The sequence below is a fragment of the Mesoplodon bidens genome (genome assembly GCF_964165515.1).
Source record: "Mesoplodon bidens genome assembly, chromosome: 12".
Classification (NCBI taxonomy): Eukaryota; Metazoa; Chordata; class Mammalia; order Artiodactyla; family Ziphiidae; genus Mesoplodon; species Mesoplodon bidens.
Window position 1 is genome coordinate 57,814,113 of NC_138168.1, and position 23,795 is coordinate 57,837,907.

Genomic DNA, 23,795 nt, shown 5'->3' on the forward strand with positions numbered 1-23,795 from the left:
TTTCTCAGCGTGACTTATTGAAGAGGCTTTTTCTCCATTGTATATTCTTGCCTCCTTTATCAAAGATAAGGTGACCATTATGTGTGTGGGTTTATCTCTGGGCTTTCTATCCTATTCCATTGATCTATATTTCTATTTTTGTGCCAGTACCATACTGTCTTGATTACTGTAGCTTTGTAGTATAGTCTGAAGTCAGGGAGCCTGATTCCTCCAGTTCCATTTTTCTTTCTCAGGATTGCTTTGGCTATTCGGGGTCTTTTGTGTTTCCATACAAATTGTGAAATTTTTTGTTCTAGTTCTGTGAAAAATGCCTTTGGTAGTTTGATAGGGGTTGCATTGAATCTGTAGTTTGCTTTGGGTAGTATAGTCATTTTCACGATATTGATTCTTCCAATCCAAGAACATGGTATATGTCTCCATCTGTTTGTATCATCTTTAATTTCTTTCATCAGTGTCTTATAGTTTTCTGCATACAGGTCTTTTGTCTCCTTAGGTAGGTTTATTCCTAGGTATTTTATTCTTTTTGTTGCAGTGGTAAATGGGAGTGTTTCCTTAATTTCTCTTTCAGATTTTTCATCATTAGTGTATAGGAATGCAAGATATTTCTGTGCATTAATTTTGTATCTTGCTACTTTACCAAATTCATTGATTAGTTCTAGTAGTTTTCTGGTAGCATCTTGTACTGAAAATTAAATATAGGCTTGCTTTATGACTTAGTTGTTCTTACAGTTAGCTGGTAGGGGTTGTGTTTTGTACTACTCTATACCCTTCAGGTTTCTAGCACATGGTTGTGCACATGCATGCACATGGAACACAGGAAGAATGCATGTTGTTGTGTTGATAACATTCTTAGGAGATGGTTTATGAGTTTTCTGTTCCATCTTCCTCTTTGCCCATCTTTCTCATTCTTTTATTTTCAAGATCAGAATGTTGTATCATTTGGTTCTCTCAGTCTTACAGATATTTGCCTGAAATTTTGATAATAGATTTTCATTCCTAAAGTCTAAAAACTAAAGGACTCAATTGCAAAGAACATCACAGTTACTAAATGCATTTACAATTAGGGTCCAGTAATATACAGACTAATCCAAGTTGCAAGGATAACTATCATCAGCTGTAAAGTATTGCTTGTTTGATCAAGAGAGTTTCAGGAGTTTGCCAGAGAATGTGTTTAAAGTTTGTAAATATTTTAGATTCTCATAGGTCTTGTGTTTCCTAGAAAGGGCCAAACCCTAGGAAATATTTTCATGTATCTGCTCTCATAGTTTGGACCAGTGGTTCTCCAGCGGGGTTCATGTGCCCCTTGAGGGTATGGGAAGAAATTGTTAGAATGTCTGTATCATCTTTTCATGACTTCTGTTTTGTTATATGTTTTATAATGCATGTATTAGTTCAGAAGACATTTTTTATGTGAAAAATATACGTATTAGGATTTTATGCTCGGATGCTTTTATTGACGTGGAATATAACTTTAGAAAATGGAGACCACTAATAGAAATAAAAGGTAAGACCTTATTGTTCTATAACTGAAGTCAGTTTCTGTTATGTATTTAGACATAACAAATAAAAAGTCAACTTATTAAACATAAATCCTATGTCTAACCTGAACTAGAAGTTGTAACGTATGTCACTGTGTGTGTGTGCGCGCGTGCGTGCACAGGCACCCTTGCTCATACATGTAGAACATGAGACACTCCTTTTGAGAGCTTACAGTCTGATTGAAAGGAATATGGGCATGAGGAGCCATTAATTAGAAAATGGTACAAGACAGCATAAGTGTGTGTGAGAAATGCAGCAGTATGAGTTTGTTAGATTAAAATTGCTAAAGTGTGGTAAGAGTGGCATGCCACAATGGTGATGCTACATTCTCAGAAGATTTCAAAACTCATTTTATGTTAAGAATTTTCCCTGATAATCAGGTCAGTTCTTAGTCCATCTACTCAATAAACTGTGCTTGAATTGTCTCCTGGGTACAGATGTTAACTATGTGAGCTTTCTGCTGTAATACTCAAAATAATATTTACCGATGCTCTCAGTCATATGCCCACGTTTCCTTTAAATTATATGAGAAAGTGGCAGAATAGACATGATGGGGAAATAATAATATTTTTGAGGTAGTATCCTTTTGGAACAGTGATAGTATATAAGATTTAAGATAAGTAAATGTTTCCTAGAGCTGCTCTGACAATTACCAAAAACTGGGTAGCCTCAAACAACAGGAATTCATTGTCTATAATTCTGGAGGGTAGAGTCTAAAATCAAGGTGTCGACAGGGCCACGATGTCTCTGAAGCCTGTAAAATAATCCTTTCTTGCTTTTGGCTTCTTGTGATTTGCTGGCTGTCCTTGGCATTCCTTGGCTTGTAGCTGCCTAACTCTAATCTGTGCTTCTGTCTTCACGTGGAGTTCTTCCTGTGTGTCTTGATCTTCACATGGCCATCTTCTTATAAGGACACCAGTCATATTGGATTAGAGGCCCACCATACTCCAGTATGACCTCCTCTTAACTGATTACATCTGCAGTGACCCTGTTTCCAAATAAGGTCACATCCTGGGTTACAGTGGATACAACTTCAACATTTTTTTGGGGGGGGTGGTACGACACAGTTCAACCATAACAATAAATAATATCAAAGTCTGTAGGTGAATGTACCAAGATGTACATAAGTCACGCTTGGTGTCAAGTGATGCCTCCTTGTAGCTAAACTTCCATAGCCATGCACATTGGTTGTGAGGTAAATGACAACTGGAAGGAAGGGATGCTTTCTTGGCTGTTTTTGTAATTGGCTGCTTCTGTCTCTGGGCTTTGGTATTCCAGGCCTCGGTAGAATTATGCCTATAGGTGGTAACATGTACTATGTGGCTTTGATCTTCCTGGTAAAAATCCACAAAGTAATTTGTGGATTAGGATATTTCTAAAGATGTGTTGGGTTTTTTGTTGTAATAATACTGCATAACAGCCTCCAAATCTTAGTGGCTTAGAACCACAAATATTTATTTCACATTCATGAATCTGCAGGTTGACTGTGGTTTGGCTACTGTTGGCTGGGTCCAGCAGGCCTGGGCTGGACTCCAAAGCTGAGGTAGGAGTTCAGGTCTGTTCCACACATCTTCATTCTGGGACCCGTGCTGAAGAAGGAAAAGCCACTACCTGAGGCATACTTTTCTGGTGGAGAACAGGAACTTGCCAGGCCTCTTAGAGCCTTAAGTTGAAATGGGTACACTGTTAGTCCTCAGTCTGTTGGTTAAAACAAGCCACATGGCCAACTGGGTAGAGAAGAATACTCTGTGTACTAGTGCAAAGCACCACAAAGTGGCATAGCAGAGGGTTTGCATGTGTAATTCTCTTACAAGGCGGGAGTGCTTAATTGGGTACAACAATCCAGTCTGGCCAAATGGCCAAAGAGCCCATTTTCTTTTGAATTCTGTAAGAACTTTTATATCAAACAACTTAATAAACCTTTAAAAGAAAACATACTTAAACCATAGCGTTGGTTTCTTAACCCAATCTCTTGGAAAATTAGAATTGAATATCATACGCATAATTTTTTTTTTTTGCGGTACGCGGGCCTCTCACTGCTGTGACCTCTCCCACTGCGGAACACAGGCTCCGGACGCGCAGGCCCAGTGACCATGGCTCACGGGCCCAGCCGCTCCGTGGCATGTGGGATCCTCCCTGACCGGGGCACGAACCCACATCCCCTGCATCAGCAGGTGGACTCCCAACCACTGCGCCACCAGGGAAGCCCCATATGCATAATTTTTTTCAAAGAAGAGGTTACACTACTTCCTGATGCTGGTTTAATTTTGTGTTGAGCAGATTTCCTGCCCCATAGCACTTTTCACTATGCTTCTTCCTGAACCCACGTTTACATATTTCCCACATTTTGTGCCGTACTAACCAAAGCACTGCATGCACCTCTCCATTTTTGCCTTACACATCTGAGGGAAGGGTAGAATTCCAGTCCTCTTGAGCATGCTCTGATAGAGAACATTTTCATTAACGATAAAACTCTTTCTGGTTTATAGATATGACTGTTCATTGGGTAGCACTGTTGAACTATAACCAGAATGGTTGTTTTTGGTGTTGTCCCACTTCAGACACCTTCCCTAAGAACACTGGCCTATGTGACCTGGCCCTTTTCTTTCCATTGGTACTTCTCTGTGCATAACAAATTTTACTTGGCATTACTTTCTATCATATCCTTTTTTTCTGATTGCTTGATTTTTGTAGATTTTATTTCCTTGTCAAAAATCGAAGTTTTCTCAGAGTGTATTGAGTCCTCTTTATATGCGTAGGTTTTAGATAAATTGTACAGTGATAGGCATAAAACAGGTTCTTAGTAAGCTTACCGATTGAAGAGATTGCTTGTCAGTATCTGACAAGGCACTATTTTGGAGTAAGTGTAAATTGTTTATTGCCACCTGTACATTCCATGTAAATAAATATGCTGAAAGCATATTAAAAAGGGTGGTAATTCAATCATTTTTTATTTTGCATTTTTACACATATTGGGTGTATGCCAGTGTATTTTGAAAATAGCATTCAATTGCCAGTACCATCCACATGAGAACAAAGAAGCATGTGACTTTTCCTCAGTGAAATGGCAACTTAGGAAGTGAACTGGTAAAGTGAACTTCATGTCTCTTCACAGTCTCAAAAGACACTCTAATTCTTGGAAACTAGTGTTTGCAACCCATATACTATATGTTCTTTGGAAAGGTATTCCATTTATTACATCTTTCATCCATCAAATTTTATTGGTTTTGTTTGCATCAATTAATCCTAATTCAGATCCATCAAATAGATACCTTGCATCAAATAATAATAATAATAATAATAATTAGTAGTAACCACTGGCCACACTTATTTCTGTCCTAAAATTGAAGGAGTTGTGGCATGATGCAAGACCAGAACCCCTGAAGCAGTGATGGCATTTGCTGTGAGCAAAGGCAGCTGGTGTAGTGATTCACATTGGTGCCTACTCTCTGGAAGGCCTTGGGGAATAGGCTTGAGTTCTATACTAGTAGAGACTCCAGAAGACTGTGGAACTTTTTTCTTTTTTTTAAAATTCCTTTTGGGCCAGGGCTAGAAGATATCTGCAAGAAAAGTCAAATAGGCCAGAGATCCTAGGATTTTAGCAGTGGGTCTGTCGAATAATATTAAAATGAACTCCAGAAGTAATTGAAGACAAACTTTTCCTCCCATGTCACCTGTTTGTTTATTGATGCTGTTTGGAGCCTACCACCTTTAGACTTACCTTAGAGATGATCTGAAGTGATCTTACAGTACTGGAGCAATAGTAGGGGGTGTCCCTAGAAACTACCTCTGTGGTGACGCAGGCACCAGATTTTTTTCAACTCTTGTGAGGGTAGGGACAATCATATGCATAGAGCAGACAACCAATAAATAGTGACTAATGGTGAGAAAGAGGAAGTTTCCTCTTATGGTTGAGACGTGAGATCAGCAGAGCAGACTCTGTTCTGTTTTCATTGTCTCCAATAACTTTTTATATGACTTTCTGCATATTTTTCCTGTTTGTCTTTGTGTACAGGTAGAAAACTGTACAAGACTGAATTCTTATATCCTTATAAGTATTAATGAGAGAATGCATGCAGTATAGCAGTATATTAAAAACCTCTGGTAGAAGTTTATAGAATCATAATTTTTAGTTCTAAAAAGGACCTTCGGTTTTAGCCCCTAAAAAAAAAAGGGACTTTTGTAACTTAAAATCAATAAAGAACATTTTTTTAAAACGATCAAAATTCCATTTTTAAATTCTGATTCTTTGTATTTACTAATTTAGTTTTCAGCAGGGAAATAATTGGATTGGCAGAAGATTACTTTTCAAAACAACAGAAACAAAAAAAATTTGCCAACTGCTAAGGAAAATATTTCTGGCATATTCAAAGTTATATTATTACTTCTGTCCTTAAAACTTAAGAGGTAATTCACTTAATTTAGTGAATTAAGGGAATGTGCTTTCCAGTTAGCTCTTTAAAAGTCTAATTCAGTGCAATAAATGTTTATTAAATGCTTGAACATGTTCAGTGCAGTGCATTTATTAATGAATAGCAGTGACTAACCTGAATACAGTTCAGGATCGATGTCCTAAAAGACAATTGACCAGGAAACTGGTGTTCACCCTCTTGTTCTTTTAATGGTGGGTAAATCTGGAAAGAACCAGGCAATTGACGTGAAAATTCTGTGTAGTAATATTGCCTCGCATTAGAGGCCATTATGAGTGGTTCTGACTTTGGCATTAGATAAAGCTGATCATTCTGGCTCTAACTTTTATGGCTGTTTGACCTTGAATAAATGTTTCAACCTTTCTAAATTTCAGATTCTTTATCTAAAAAGGATTGAGAATGTGAACTCTCATATAGTCATAAAGATTAAACAGTGTGTGTAATAGCATTGAACAAAAATATCTGGTGCATATGGTTAATGTTCTGTAAATGTTTTAACTGTTGCTGCTTGCTGTCATCTCTACATTCATTCACCCGGGCTGCCTGGCTTGAGTTAGTTCATGACCTAATGTTTCTGTTTAGGGGCAAATTTGAAGCTGGCTCTCCAGGTGCTGATGAAGGTAGGTGTAACTTTCATGAACACAGGAACATATGGGCTTGTTGAAATCTCAGTGGAGAGAATTATCTGTTCCATGGGGTGCCAGACTCGATAGATAGCTCTTGGACACATTTCATCTCTATACCAGGCCTTTTACAGATAAGGAAACTGGGGTCTAGAGAAATTGAGTAACTTGCCCAAGACTACATACCTGGGAGATGGTAGAGTCTGGATTCCAGCTGGGCTTGTCCTGCTTTAAGGGTGCTGTGCTGCCTTAATAATAAGAGTCTGAGGGGTTAGTCAGGTAAAGCACAGAGAATCTTGAAAACAGAGAATGACTCAGGTGTGTGGAGTTTGTAAGATCTCAGCTTTGAAGGACTTTTTGAAATTAAAAAATTTTAATTAAAAATGTTAGTTTATCCATGGAACTTGACTTTCCTCTGTAACAGTGGTTTTCAGTGAGTGTAGTGTTCCCCACTGGGGTGCATTTGGTTGGTATGGTTCCTGGGGAGGGGCACTAGCATTTAGCTGGGGGAAGCAGAGGCGCCAAGTGCCCTGCAATGATCAGGACAGTCCTAGACAACAAATAATTGTCCTTGTATTTCCAATTTCGTGTCATCTGTAGGACCTACATGAATATTTATTGGGACATTCTAAAGAAAAGAAAGAGATTGGTTCTAAATTACTACGTATAGAAATTCTGGTTATTATTTATAGCACTAGCGTTTATTCTAATGTCCTGTGCACCCCCACCTACCCGTTACCCACCCCCTCCCACCCTCTCACCTCTGCCCTTTCACCTTCCTGTACCACTCATATGTAGTGAAATTATTTCTCATCTTATTTCACCTATAGCTAAACTTGTCCTAAATAAGTTGGTATAAGCATCTGAGTGTTTTGTTGTGTCTTCTAATGAAATTGTGCCTGAGAATTTACTTTATTATTATAAATTATTAACTTATAACTTACCTGTTGTAAGCTACTTTTCTTTTGGCGTTATACTGATTTTTGAAACCTGAGAATTTACATACTGAACTACCTGTTATCAGTTACTTTCCTTTGGGGCATTACATCGACTTCATAAAATTCAGTGTGTTAAATGGGTTATATTATCTATCAACTTCATCTCAGCATTATAAAGGACATGTTATAAAATACTTATATACAGTTGACCATTGAAAAATGTGGGGGGTTAGGAGCACCAATCCTCCATGTAGGTAAAAAACTGTGTATAACTCACAGTGGGCCCTCTGTGTATGCAGTTCCTCTATGTCCGAGGATCCTGTAAGACTGTACTATAGTTACTGGAAAAATTATGAGTATAGGTGGACCTACGAGGTTCAAACCCCTGTTGTTCAAGGGGCAACTGTATTTATTTAGGTGAGGGGTGTTGATTTTTTGATAAGGTTGAGAACTGCCAGTCTGCAGGGACCCCACAAAATGGTTGTGCAGCTTGTGCTCAGTCATCTTTGGCGATTAGGAAGCTGCTGTCTCTAGAGACAGCTCTTTGCATCAAGCCCTTATGTTGAGCCAAGACGCCTCTCCCTCACCTAGTCCTAGGCACACCCTTGAAGTTCCATTGGTACAAGGCTAAATCCTCTACCAGATAAGATCCTTGAGGTATTTGGAAATAGCTGTCCTTTCCTCCCAACTCTTTCCATGCTAACCCTGACCAGCTCCTTTGACTACTATTTTTTTTTTTTTTTTTTTTAGATATTGGAGGTAGGAGTTTATTAATTAATTTATTTATTTTTGCTGTGTTGGGTCTTCGTTTCTGTACGAGGGTTTTCTCTAGTTGCGGCAAGCGGGGGCCGCTCCTCATCGCGGTGCGCGGGCCTCTCACTGTCGCGGCCTCTCCCGTTGCAGAGCACAGGCTCCAGATGCGCAGGCTCAGTAGTTGTGGCTCATGGGCCTAGTTGCTCCACGGCATGTGGGATCCTCTCAGGCCAGGGCTCGAACCCGTGTCCCCTGCATTAGCAGGCAGATTCTCAACCACTGCGCCACCAGGGAAGCCCAACTACTATTCTTAAAGTTTAATTTTATGTTACTTAATCATTCTGTTTGTTCCAGTTTCCTTATATTTCTCCTATACGGTAGTGGGAGACCCAGAGCTAAGTGCAGTAATCTTGATGTATTCTAATCCTCAGGAAGGGTGGGACAGACGACCATAGTCTTTTTTATTCTGGGCTGATTGCATTAGTGGTTTTGTTTCGTTTTGGCCAAGGTGGGGCGGGAGGGGTTGGGAGGCAGTGGCATCGCACCACTGCGTATGTGGATCTTACTGTCACCTCAAACTGCAGGTCATATTCACTTGTGCTAATGTTGGGTTCTCCCTTTCTCTCATTCCTTAGCACCTCTCCCAGATGTAGAGCCCCAAATTAATCTACAGATAGCTGATGTCTGTCTGAATTGAAATGCTGTTATCCAGGATGTTATTTATCCCTCCAAAGGTCTAATGAGGCCCCTATTTTCATTCATGTCAGTGGTGATTTTACTGATGAGGACAAGGCTTAAGGACGAACGCTGCATTAAGCTGTAACATCTTCCCTCCAGGTTGAAGTTGGAGGTCAGCTCACAGCTCTGGGTTGAGGCCAGTCAGTTGGTCAGCACATACCTCTTGGTACGGTGGTTCAGTGCTTTCTGTAATGCATCTAATCGTAGAAGCATCCATCCATGTCTAGGCCACATTTCTCAATCTTATTCATAAGCAGGTCAAGAGAAACTTATCAAGTGCCTTTTAAGTACAGTTACACAGTGGTTACCTAATTTCCTTGATGCACTGGAACAGTAACTATGTCCAAGAGGGAAATTAGGTCAGTATAATTTGGCCAGGCCACCATTCTCTGAACTTCCTCCCCTCTACCAGCCCTATACGAGAGCCACAGCAGACCACGCAGGCCTCCCTGTGTACCACGTATTCCCTCCCGATGGCTCGTACCATCCTCTTTCTGCCTAGTGAGACCAACCTCTTCTGCATTCAGGATCAAACTCCTGTTCCTGCCTCATAGTCCAGCTCTGGCATCATCTGTGGAGTTTCCCTGACCCTCCTTCCCTTCCTGGCAGAGTCGTTGCTTCCACTCTGTGCTGTGTGGTTCCTTGTACCCACCAATATCGGACCACTCGTCTTACCAGCTGATGGGTGTCCGTTGCCTGTTCCACCTGAGCTTCCTGGCCTGTGAGTGAGGTCGTCTTCTTTGTTTCTCCAGCAGAGTACTTGGTCCACGGTAGATGCTTCAAAAAGGGATCTGCTTGTTTGTTGTTGTTGTTCTGCTGAATGGTTGGTTTTCTGTGAACATTCTGGATCTCAGGGTTCACTGCCTCCTCTTCTGAGTCCTTGCCAAGCTGCCTTTAATGATCACGTCTAAAGTTTTGCCACGGATCTATGTGATGTTCTCCAGTGTGTAATTTGCACACTCCCTTTTCTATTTTGTTGAAAATTAAAAAGTATTTGCCTTTTGTCAGGCTTTTGGCATTCTCCACATATTCAACAACTCCTGACCCTGCCAGTGATGTTTTAGAAATCTCATTTGCACGTTCTCATCCTGGAGAGAACTTATAAAGTGATCTGCCTAGCCCAGAGTTGGTTCTTCATTTAGAGTATCTAGGAGATTTGATGAAACCTCTGTACTCATCTTAGGTAAAAGAGCACTGAAACCCACATTTGTTTAATTCTTTTCAGGTCTAATTTCATTTCCCTAGGCAAAGAATAATGGAGTAAGAGTTGATGAGGTCTCCAGTCATTTTGCCATCCATTGCATTTGTCCCATTCAAGTGATAGACCACTGGCCTGTCCTTGATCATCACCTTGATTCAGGCATAACTTTTTAGTTCTTTGTTGCCATTAAGTTCTGTTTTCTGTTGCTTTGCTTCTGTGACACATTTGTTTATCTGGGGGCGTTATCTCCTAGATGCTCCCCCTACATGTTTGTGGCAGACTTTTGTTCTATTTCTGTGTCTTTCTTCCCAGGTTTCTTGTTAAAAAGAGTATTCAAATTTCTGACCTTGGTTAACACTGATATTTGAATACCCTTTATGTGTTTAGATGAGAGTATGGCTTTGAGAAAGACTGAACACCTGTCATATTTCAGTATAAGTCTAAGTATTTTCTAGGAGGAAATGTCCGCATAGAACGGTACATTTTGGTCTGTTCCTTCTATGGCCAAATTTAGTGTGACCAAGCCTTAAAGCATGTTGTCATTATTTCATTTGTATAATAGGAAACCTGTTGTTGGGAAAACAATTGATGGACATCATGGGTGCTCTGGTGTTTTTCTAGTCCTTGCTGGTTATACCTGAATGAACAAGGAGCTGCAGTGTAGATGTGAAGCCAAAAAGCCACACTGGGCTGTGTGGGTCCACACTGGGCTATGTGGGTCCACACTGGTTTGATGTAGTTAGGGAGTCTGGTAGCTCTGTCCTTAAATCCCTTCTAAGTGGTGTCATGGGGAGCATCAAACATTTGCTGGTGACACAGAAAATACTTTGTCTTCAACACAGCTCTTATGAGGTAAGGATTTTGTATGTGCTGGTTTCTTTTTGTTTTTTGTTTTTTTGAATAATGAACTGAATGTAGGTTTAAATTGACCATCCTGATTTAAGATTACAAAAAAATATTTAGATAGAAGATACATCTTGTGTTCCCTCATACACCGTAAATGCAGGAGACTCTTGTAATTATGTAATACACTGTAAATGTAATACATCGTAAATGTAAAAATGTAATACACTGTAAATGCAGGAGACTCTTGTAATTCAGTGTTTGGACGAGTCTAGGGTTTATTGATGTGAGGAGAAAGTCAGCATTAAATGAAAAAAGGGCTTTTAAGGAGCCCATTATAACCACTTATAATGGAAAATGTAGTTCCCATTAGAGATTGATTTAAAGGAGCTCTGCTTCTTCACTGAAGCATGAAGGCTGCTGGGTGGTGCGCTGTGCAAATCATTTTCATAGCATCCTTTGCTGATCTCTTTCTGGTTAATCTGTTGGTGTGTCTAGACCTGAAAGAACTGCATCTGTCTTGTTTAAGAAATGTATAAATTCCCAGAAATTTAAAAGAAACCAAAGATTTGGATATTTTTTTTATTTATCATATGGAAAATGGAGAAAGAGCTCTGCCAGTTCTAAACAGACACAGCAGCACCAGATGTCAGTACTTGGATCATTTCATCTTTTCCTCTTGTACTTATTTTTGTCAATATTTTTCCAGTAGAACCACATATTAGTTTCTGGCTCAGCCTGCAATATAAAAATTTTCCAATTAGATTGATATGACTTCATTTTTATTCATGAGGGGAAATCTAATAAACAGAGATCATCACATATGGTGGCATGCAGGAGAGGAACTTTAAAATAAACCACCTGGCCCAGGGCAGGGCAGAAAGCCAGTGTTCTAATTCTGTCTGGTCCAGAGAGGCTGGCTTGAACCTACATTCTCCATTTCCAAATAATTGTTAATTTGGGAGGAATCCTTGGATTGATATCAGTTTGCCATATAATTGATCTTATCCCCAGGACTGGATTAATTCCTTGCTTAGCTTTCATGTGGCTTTTCTGCCTAGTTCTGTGTTAGGTATTTAGGGAAGTATAAGGAAAGTATGAAACATGATGGTTTTTGACTTGGAAGAACTTTGGTTGGTTGGGGCTGAGGAGGGTAAGTGAAGTGGCATCGTCACACAGCGTACGATTAAGTGCCTCGCGGTAAGTGATTATAAGTGACACGTGAAGTACGCTTACACGGCCGAGAGAGAAGGACACACGAGTGGTCAGGGGAGCAGAATTGGGCCCTTGTGCTGGATCTGGTCAGAAGGAGTGTAGCAAGGTTACTTCAAGCTTGGGAAATGAGTAAGGATTAAGGTATAGAGTTGGGGAGGAGCCCAGTGGGTTCAGGCCACATGTGAAATGGAGGTTAGGAGAGTTGGACACTCGGCCACTGTCTTTTCTTTGTTACCACAGTTCTTGAATGAGTACTTCCCTCATTCATTGAGGCATGGCTTCCACCCCCACTACTCCACTGAGGCAGTCCTATTGGAGGTCTCAGTGACCCCCATCCTACTCATGGCCAGGTACATTTGTCCTAACCTGTAGAGTCTACACCGAGACATTGGAAGCTGCTGATTCCAGAACACTCTTTCTAACTCATCTCCAAATGCTTTCTGGCTCCAAAGGTTATTGAAAGACATTGAAATGTACACCAAACTGGATTTAAATCTCTGCTCCACCAAGGCTGGTAATGTTGAACGAGGGAAATTAGTATCTCTCAGCCTCAGTTTAATGGAAGTCTTAAGGATACCTAACTCATATTGTGGGTGTAAGGATTAAAAGAGAGAACATGGGGATAATACGTTGAAATAGTGACTTAACAGAAGGTAGCCATCGTGGTTGGTTTTCTTTTTCTGCCCGGTAGCTACTCTGCCCATCTTGCCCTTTTCATGCGCATACTTATGCTCAGGTATTCCCTCTTTCTGGAATGCTGTCTCTTTTTCCTCTTTACTTATTGAAATCCTCACCACCCTAGAAGGTTTACTTTGTCACCTCAATCAAAATTGAACTTTGTGTCTTCTGGATTCTTAGTGTTATTGTTTGGACAGCTCCAGGTTACTAACTCCACATTTTATTGTGGAGTTAGTTTAACCAATTGTATCCCATTGACCTGACACTCATCTTATTTTCCCTAATGGTTGGTATATCCCTTGAGGGCACCACCATGTCAAAGCCATGGAGATAAAGCAGTAAGAGTTGAAACTGTGTCATCCGTTGTTTCCATACAGGACCCTGTGCATCGTTGTCATACCTGCAGGGTGTTATCATCATACTGTTTTTTTTTTTTTCTTTTCCTTTTTCTTTTTTCCTTAACTACAACCATATGTTGATAATTTCTAAATCTTTTTCTCTAGCCCTCACTGCACTCCTGTGCTTTACATGAAATCAAACATCTGGTGAATGTTTCCAGTTGACTATCCCATATCCCATGAGCACTCACAGGCAGCATGTCCAAAACTGATCTTTCATCTGTTTCTGCTTCCCCCTCCAAATGCATACCACTTCCTGTAGATTGTATCATATCTGTGGTTTCCCAGTCTACCCAGTCCCTGAAGCAGAAACTTGGAAAGCGTTTATCATTCCTTTCTGTCCCATGTTGTCTACATGTTCACCAAATCTGAACTCATTTGCCTCCTAAATATTTTTTGAACTTGTGCCCCCTCTTTCTGTGTCAAATACTGCTGGCTGAAGTGTGGGCCCTCCTCTCTCTACTAGTTTTACTGTAATATCTTTCTAGTGCGTCTGTTTTCTCCGTTCTCAATCCTCTCAAGTCCATCCTCTGTGATCTGTATATGTTACACTCCCTCCTTCCCTTTGGTGATGTCTGCCGGGAGTGGTGCCCTTGGGCCAGCATGATCACTTAGTGACGTAGGTGCTCACATAGGTGCAGGGAAGGGGGTGGCAGCACATAATGCATAGCTAGGATTAAGTTCACACTCTTCAGCATGACATGAAAGGTCTTCATGACCCTAATCTTGCCTATGTCTTCATCCTCACCTCCCACTGTTGCCCTGCTTCACATTTGATCCTGGAGCAACAGAGAAATATTGTGTCTCCTTGTTTTTGTTCAAGCTGGACTTGCTTCCTGTACCGTTTAACCAGGAGCCCATCCTCATCCTTGAGATCTTGGTGTATGTGGGGATTGCGGTGGGGTGGGCCCTGCATAAGGCTAAATGTTCTTCCTCTAGGCCCTGTGCCTTCTTCATAGTGATTTGTATCCCATTGATCTGAAATCCTAAGTGTCTCCCTTGCAAGACAATAAATTTCATTAGGCCAAATATCATGTTTTCTTTATCTTTGGTCTCTGATACTTATCACCGTACCTTCCCTGTAATATATATTGTGAATTAAATTGTTTATGGAGTTGAGATGGATTAATAAATAATTTTGATCAATGAAAATTCTTTGCTTTTACTTTGAGACACATTCAGGGTGAAAAGACAGATTTTAGGAAGGGTTAATGCTGTGCAGACAGTTTAGATTAGTGAACCAGGCAGTAAATAGATATTGGGAATTTTTGAGCAGGGGCATGGCATGATGAAAGTGGTATTTAAGGAAGGTTGATCTGGAGACAACCTCTTATTACAGGTTTAAATCGGGTTGCTTCTGGGAAACATAGGTGAGAGTTGCAGGGGTGGGAAAGAAGGAGTGGCAGAGACAAGCATATAAAGCCATTCTGAAGCATAGCTTCCTGAGGCTTTGTACTTTCATTTCCACATTTGCTCAAGTGGGACGTACTCGCTGGCATGTTTCCGAAGTAAAATAGAATACTAATTTATTTTTGTTTTTAAAGAAAGAACATTCTTGTGAAACACCTAAGTGATCCATGTTTCCTCATTATGTATGAGACATATTTGTCATTAATGGCTTCAAAAGAGTGATTATAAATTCAAAAATTTTTTAAAAATTAGCTTCTGCATAGCTAGCCTAAAGCCTTCTAAAGTCAGTGGTTTTTATTTTAGCACATTTTGAAATAATTGTTAATTATGAGGAAAATACTTCAGTTTATTTTTCCAGCCACTTTTTATTGTATAGTTTAATTCTTCCATTCTAATTGTAGTTTCCTGCCCCCCTCCCCTTCCCGCGGGGGCATTTGTATTTCATATATGACTCATGTGACTATGCTTACTGGTTAAAGTTTAGCTTCCATTTGTTGGGGCCATGTAGCTCCACCCTGCTTCATTCTTCATATTGGCTGTTATAAACTTCTTAATTTACAGTCACTTTGTTATTTTTTTACAGGGTGATGACTCATTGATTAAAAAGGAATTTTTCAAATATTTTGCACTTTTGATTGCATATTATGGATACCAAGGAAGAGAAGAAGGAACGGAAACAAAGTTATTTTGCTCGGTAAGCATTCATTCTGCAAATTTATATCAGTACTTAAAAAATGTTTGAGAGGACTTTGTTCTTAAGTATTACTTGGCATTTTGTGATTTGTGACTGCTCATAAACAGAGCAGGTAAGCAGTAGAAGTTAAATGCACTTTGTTTCATCCTTTTTCTTATTTACACTAGGGAAGTAACATTTGATTGGTTCTTCTGTTTCTGTCCTTGACAGTTCTCTCAGGCCAGTGCTGCTCAGGGAAGCTAACATTCTTTATGCATTGCACTGCAGATTGCTCAGAATCCTGTGTTTAACAACCTACATTGAATTTTAAATCCTAAGTACTTAGTTCCTGCTGCTCTGTAGCTTAATTGGTTGAGTTATAACTAAAAATCTATGACATATTTAAAGCGTATTACTTTGTGGGGTGTCTATTACTAAAAAGTATTTTTGTAGGTAAATGGAATGGATGAAATTGTATCATTGTAGTACCTGTCATTTTTAAAGCTTGAACTTGTCCAACATATGTACATGTGTTAGTATCTGGATAGGAGTAATCTACTATATTATTGGTTAATATTTACAGATTTAAACATCTGTATGGCAGCCACTCACTAATGATAATAACATGAACGGTACATTAAAACTATTTTTTTTGCATTATGCGGGCCTCTCACTGCTGTGGCCTCTCCCGCTGTGGAGCACAGGCTCCGGACGCGCAGGCCCAGCGGCCATGGCTCACGGGCCTAGCCGTTCAGCGGCATGTGGGATCTTCCCGGACCGGGGAACGAATCCGTGTCCCCTGCATCGGCAGGCGGACCCTCAACCACTGCGCCACCAGGGAAGCCCCATTAAAACATTTATAAATCATTTTGATGGCTGGAATGTTTTCAAACTCAGAGTGAGAACATAGGCTTAAAATGATCATTATGGTCTCCTAACTTGAAATACTTCTTAAGAACTAATTCAGCCTCAGCACATCCCCAGCCCCAATATTCTTGTTAAAGATACACTTCCTGTTTTCCAAATATAAGTCTTGGAAACGGAAAACCAAAGTTTTTTGTTGATGTTTTCATTCAGAAATTAAGCTAGGTTTTAGATTGTTAAGGAACTACTAGGTGCCAAGTACTTTACTTATTATTTTATTTATCTTCACAATAAACTTGTGAAATAGGTTTTCTCCCTGTTTTATTAATGAGGTAACTCAGAAAGTAAGTATTTTGTCCGTTTCATGTAGTGTAAGAGTCAGTATTCAAATATAGGGTTGTATCCAAAGGGCATGTTTCACTTAGTAATAGTAAACCATGAATAAGAATTTTTGGAAAACAAGAGTTATACTGCTAATTTTAGTGAATTATTTTTTCCTATTAGGACCCCAGAGAGTAGTAAGATTGTTTGGGGAAGGAAGAAATCAGGCATCTAATGGGTGAACCATAGAAAGATAGGACACCTAGAATAAACAAGAACTAAATATTTTGAGATAATTGTAGATTCACATGTAGTTCTAAGAAATAATACAGAGATATCTTATACCTTTCATCCAGTTTCCCACCTTACGTAATTATTGTATAATAAATATCACAACTAGGAAATTGACATTGATACACTCCACTAACCTTATTCAGATTTCACCAGGGTTTATAAGCACTGAAGCACTCATTTGTGTATGGGTGTGTGTGTGTGTGTGTGTGTTTGTGTGTGTGTATTTAGTTCTGTTCAGTTTTATTACGTGTAGATTTGTGTGGCCACCATCACAATCAAGATACAGAACAATTCCACCAAAAAGACCCATGTGCTACCCTTTTGTAGCCATATTCACCTTCTTCCTTCTGCCCATCCCTCCTGACAACCACTAATCTGTTTTCCATCTCTATAATTTGTCATTTCAAAAATATTATATGAATGGAATCATACAGTATCTGATGTTTTGAGATTTTTTTTCACTTAGTTCAATTCCCTTGATATCTTAGTCTATTCAGACTGCTGTAACAAAATACCACAGACTGAGTGGCTTACAAACAACAGAAATTATTTCTCGCAGTTCTGGGGGCTGGAAGTCCAAGACCAGGGAGCCATCATGGTTAGGCTTTATGTCTGGTGAGAGCCCCCTTCCTGGTTCATCAAAGGCCACCTTCTCACTGTAAATTCACGCGGTGAAAGCGTCAAGGAGCTTTCTCAGGCCTCTTTTATAAGTGCGCTAATTCCATTCATGAGAGTTCTGCCCCTCAAAACCTAATCACCTCCCAAAGACCCCCATCTCCTAATACCGTCACATTGGGCATTAGGTTTCAGCATATGAATTTTGGGGGTACACAAACATTCAGATCATAGCACTTGAGATCTGCCCAAGATGTTGCATGTATCAACAGTCTGTTCCTTTTTATTGCTGAGTAGTATTCCATGTTATGGATGTATCACAGTTTTTTAACCCTTCACCCATTGAAGGACATTTGGGTTGTTTCTAGTTTGGGACTGTTACAAATAAAGCTAGGATCATTTGTGTAAAAATTTTTTTTTGAGTGTCAGTTTTAATTTATCTGGGATAAAGGCTCAATGGAATGGCTGAGTCAAATGATAAGTACATGTTTAATTTTATAAGAAACTGCTGGACTCTTTTCCAGAGTGGCTATACCATTTTCTACTCCTTCACATCTGCAATGTATAAATGATCCAGTTTCTTGACATCCTCATCAGCATTTGGTATTGTCACTCTTTTTTATTTTAACCATACTGAGAGGTGTATGGTGATACCTCATTGTGGTTTTAATTTGCATTGCTTTAATGACTAATGAGGTTCAACATCTTTTCATGTGCTTATTAGCCATCTGTCCATCTTCTTCAGCACAGTGTCTTTTCATGTGTTTTGTCTGTGTTCTAACTGGATTGTTTTCTTACTGTTCAGTGTCACGAGTTCTTTATACATTCTAGATACTAGTCCTTTGATATGTGGTTTGCCAGTATTTTCTTACAGTGTGTAACTTTTCTTTTCAACTTGCTAAAACAGTCTTTTGCACAGCAAAAGTTTTAAATTTTAATGATTCAATTTATTAGTTTTTCATTTTATGGATTGTGCTTTTGGCATCAAGTCTAATGACTCTTTGCCTAGCCCTAGGTCCTGAAGATTTTCTTTCATTTTTTCTAAATATTTTATAGCATTATGTTTCATACGTAAGTTGGTGATCCATCTTGAGTTAATTTTATTTTTTTGGCGGTACGCGGGTATCTCACTGTTGTGGCCTCTCCCACTGTGGAGCACAGGCTCCGGACGCGCAGGCTCAGCGGGCATGGCTCACGGGCCCAGCCGCTCCGCGGCATGTGGGATCTTCCCGGACCGGGGCACGAACCCGTGTCCCCTGCATCGGCAGGCCGACTCTCAACCACTGCGCCACCCAGGAAGCCCTTGAGTTAATTTTTATATAAGATGTGAATTTAGGTCAAGATTCTCTCTCTCTCTCTCTCTTTTTTTTTTTGCCTAGGGATGCTCTATATAGTGATTTCAAAAGCTGTAGTGCCTTCTCAGTTTGCTTCCAAACTGATTCCAACAGTAAAGGTGACTGTGGTTCATGAACAACCTGCTCAGAGTTAACCACGTCTTGTTCCTAAGATGTAGAGTGAGGGGAGCCCCTTAAACTGAGAATGCAAGATGAAACTTCTGGAAGAACAGCATACTTTTTTCAACTCAGAAATACAAAATTTAATTGTCATGTTTGCCTTGACCTCTTGTGAAAAGTATTCTAGCAGTGAGAAAGAAAAACATATCCAAAAATGGAGAGTGATCCTAGGAGCATAGGGATAGCAGGACAAGGCCAATAGTCAGTGGTACTATTAAAATAGTAAATCACCGTGATTAGTTACTAGGAAATGAGAGAGAGAGAGAAAAGATAAACCTGCAGTTTAGCTACTGTGATGCAGTTGCAGCCCCAAATGGTCAAGCTATTAAAAGCAAAAAGCAAACAAACAAACAAAAACTCCAAAAACTTTATTATCAGAAAAGAGGCAGCAAAAGTTATAAATCTTTTCAACTACCTCTGACTAAACTGTGGAATTCCATAAAGTGGAATCACCGACTGGACCTGCCTGAAAGCTGGTTTCTGACAACCTAGGGCAGTTTGCTCTGGAGTGTGTGTATACGGGCCCTCCAAGCAAGATCTCTAGGGAGGAATATAAAGAGTCAGGCCAAGAGTGCAGCCATACCACCTTACGCAAATCTGCTAGTGTGCAGAGGAGAGCAAAAGGAAGATTTGCCCTGATTTCTGCCTGCTACCACAATATGTATCAGAAATCCTAAAAATTGCTTTTAACCCCCCCATCCCTTTACCCTTCTGAGTATTTAAGTAGTCTCTGTTTTCTTGGTGCACTATTTTACCCTGTGGTTTCATAAACATTGTATGACTGTATGTAGTAAATAACCCTTTACCTACCCCCTTTGTTGATGGTTCTCTCTCTCTCTCTCTCTGAAGTTAACATCAAAGCAAAGTTAAGTTTAAAAGGCCCCATTTTAATAATTTTGGATTGAAATTAGTGATTCGAGGATCACCCAATACTTTCTTTCTTATAATTTATCTTGAAATATGCCTGTGTAGATCTACATGGACATGTGAGTCAGCATCACTACTAGATAACTCTATTCTGGATAAGCCCTTCGGAGTTTTCAGGATCTGGCTCTGCCCCACCTGGTTTTCACCATCTTCAGTGTTTTGCACCAGTTGTTTATTACAGATCAAATGATTCATGAGACATTTTTCCATGCTTTTGCAAATAATTTGTATATGCAAAATTAGTATATTATATATGTGTGTATTAATTCCTTGATACTTGACAAGTCTTGAAACCAAATGAAAAACTGAATTATTAAAGCAAATTATACTTTCTGTACTATCCTCTGGAGTGATCGTTATTCATTATGGCTCCTGCTCCCTCTTTCTTCCCTTGTAGTTAGAATGCAGGTTTTTTTTTTTTCAGAAGTGCTACAAGGGCTCCCTTCTTCCACACTCATTTTGACATTATTTAGCTTTTGCAGAATTTAGTACCCTTTTAGTGATCTTTGTGTAGGTCCCTTTGTGCTCTTTATATATATGTTTCATCCCCAAATATGATTGGACTGCTGTGGAAATTTAGACTCAAGGGGTTTGGATAACTTCGATGAGATTACACAGCAGGTGGGCGAGGCAGCATTTGAGCCCAACTCTGTCCTTCTCCATCCAGAGCTTATGTTCTGGATGCTGCCTAGGTCCATGTGGCAGCTCAGTGGCAGAATGATGCCCGTAGAACACAGGTTACCTGACCTTGTACTACTCACATTGTGGGTTGAGTAGATTTCTGTGGGCAGTCCTGGCAGCTTAACATTAATTTATACCACTGTAAATTAATGTGCAGAAATGCATCCTGGATTCCAAAGATCTGTTATAAGTTCCAAAGTTATAAGTGACCTTTTCTAAAAACAACTTGTTTATAACTTGAAGACATCCCATAATCCATGTCTTATATACTTTATCCATCTGTAATATGGTTAATGTCAGACTATTAACCAACCAAGGCAATAGGAAACATGCAGTCTGTATACCCCACCTGTGTAAGTCAGTGGTTTGCATTACAGTGATCCACTTTACACCCTAGGATTGCATCTTGTCTAAAAAGAGTAGTTGCCCATAATAGAAATGAATGCAGAGATAACATTTGGACAGAAAATCTCAGCTTGCCCTCTTGGTCAAGTACAGAGTCTAAGATCCAGTGGAAGGCGTCACCTGGATGTGTCTGGTGGTTGATCTACAGCACTGCTGAGGACAACAGGGAGTGCGCCCAGCTCCAGCCCCACGGAGGCAGTCTTTGAACCTTAGGGGAAGAGCCATCTCTTTGTGGTACAGCTGGGCTAAGAATGCATATACCACGTGGGTGGAGTGGTGTGGTGTGAACTCTTGCCCTTCCTTTAATAAACAGTCTCTAATTGTTTTTTCCTGCTAGCCAAGGACTATTAGAGAAGAAACTTAGTATGTCCCAGATTTGAGGAAAAACCTTATTATTACCAGTTGTTGGATTCAGATATTGTCATATTGCAGAGTTTAATTGAGTTGGTATATGAAAAGCAAATAGACCCGTTTTAAGTGCTTGGTACGTGTTAACTCTATACCTTCTTAATATTTGGTTAATATCTTCTCAGTTTTACTATGCCTACTGATTCTAAAGTTAATAATAATAACACTTGTGGTGCTTTATAAAGTGCTTTCATGTCCATTCCCTCACTTTAACCTCACCATGATCCTATGAGTAGATAGAATTGCAGATGCTGAATCTGTAGTTTGGAAGGTTAAATAACTTGCCTCCAATCACTTAGCCTTTAAATGGAGGGTCTGGCCCCTGAACCCCAGTCTGCTTTGTCTGTATCTCTGATTATTTTTCTTCATTCCATGTTGTATCAGTTTAAATAGCATTAAACATGAATTTTTACTTTGTCTGAGAGGGGGATTAGAACATATTCATAGCATCATAAGTAGAAGAAGTTGTATATGGATTTGGAAGTAAATGTTCTAGTTAAGTTTATTGGAACCCATATTTGATTTCAGCTCCTAAGAACCATCCTAGAGGGCTGTTGGCGCTGTTAGGGACACATGCCTATAGTGATCCATAGCCCTGTCTATCCAAGGACAGTCTCGTGTGTGACCTTCTGAGCTCCTATTTGCTGTTTATGTGTTTACAGTCATTCTCCCCCCAAATGGGCCATCTGGAGAGAAGGGACTCAGCAATAGTTCAGTGCTCTTTCCTTGTGCCTTGTTAAGTACTGGTTGACATATAACAAGTGTTAAATACTTTTTGACCAACTGACAGATTGAGAATATTTAAAACAGCTTCTTTTTTTTTTTTTTTTTTTTTTTTTGCTGTACGCGGGCCTCTCACTGTTGTGGCCTCTCCCGTTGTGGAGCACAGGCTCCGGACGCGCAGGCTCAGTGGCCATGGCTCACGGGCCCAGCCGCTCCACAGCATGTGGGATCTTCCCGGACCAGGGCACGAACCCGTGTCCCCTGCATCAGCAGGCGGACTCTCAATCATTGCGCCACCAGGGAAGCCCTAAAACAGCTTCTTTAATGTAGGATATAAATGGTTTGTGAGTCTTAATTTTTGTCACTATAAATTTTTCAGTATTCAGGAATTTTATTAATCTTAAAAAAATTGAGAATATTTTAAAACCATTTCCTGTGAAAAAGCTGTGTGTGCCTTATTTGAAAATATTACTAATTACCAAGTAAACTCTTGCCTGAGCTGTAATGTCCTTTAAGGCTTATGTTTCCTATTTTCTTGATTTGAATTCAGATCAAGTGGCTCTTAAGGGAATATTTACATATTGCTTGTCATTCATTACTGGGAAAAACAGCCATGGCCAAGTTTGACCTGCTAATGCTTTCAGGAAATCATTAACTTTTTTTTTTACAGATTAAAAAAAATGCATATAAACATTTAGCCATTAACAGTTAGACTCATGCTTTTGGCTTCATTTTTAAAGAACAGGCAGAGTTACTTGATTTAATTCCATGGAGAATACTGCTTTTCAAGCTGTAGGTTACCAACCCATTGGGGCGTCATGAAATCAATTTAGTGGGTAGGAACCAGCATTGTTTTAATGGAATGGAATAGGATAGATCAATCTGGACTGAGCTAGACTGAATAGAAAATATCAGCATGTGTTGTATGTAGTCAGAATAAATAATATTTCATGAAAATTTTCTTTTAAATATTTATAAGGATGTTTATTGAATCACAATTAAAAATTTCTTTTTATTGTGGGCCATGTTGAACAATGACTCATTGATTTAGAGGATTCTTTGGTGCTTAGTATAATGGCAGTGAGGTTATTTTTCCTCCCTGAAAAACAAATTTCCTTGATCTAACACACATCAACCAATTGCTCAAAGAAAGCTGTACATAAGGTACTTGTTATATAAATATACTTTCCCACAGTGCAGTGTAATAGGTCTAACTAATTTTAAGGATAAATGACAAGCATGTCTCTGTTTAACCTGAAATTCCCTTGCTGATCTGGACTGTCCCAGATCCTAGAGCGAGACCCAAGGAAATTAATTCAGCAAAACCACCAGATGGAACTAAGCTTAGGCAACTTCCACTTTGGGGCCTCCTGGAGGTTTCTTCTCTGTAGGACTACTTACTATCTGTGGAGCTGTATAGTTTTCTTTTCTCTTAAATGAGAATAATAATAGTACCTACCTTTTAAGATTGTTGAGAGGATTGACTGAATTAAAATGTAAAAGTCTTTGTAATAAGCACTATTGAAAAATAAGCACTAATGAATTTTAATATAAAAGCATGCTGCCTAAGTAAGGAATATAGGAATAAATGAGAAATTGAGAAA

General features: G+C 39.5%; 1 protein-coding gene across 4 annotated transcripts in view; it reads left to right on the forward strand.

Annotated features, from left to right (window-relative positions):
• Positions 1–23,795, forward strand: part of NCOA7 (nuclear receptor coactivator 7) — a 144,611-nt gene that overhangs the window by 14,420 nt on the left and 106,396 nt on the right. For all 4 annotated transcript variants that reach the window (XM_081250537.1, XM_081250538.1, XM_081250536.1 and 1 more), the window contains exon 2: positions 15,350–15,460. In XM_081250537.1, coding sequence (XP_081106663.1) covers positions 15,411–15,460 — 50 coding nt within the window. In that variant the 5' untranslated portion in view covers positions 15,350–15,410. The remainder of the gene's footprint in view (positions 1–15,349; positions 15,461–23,795) is intronic.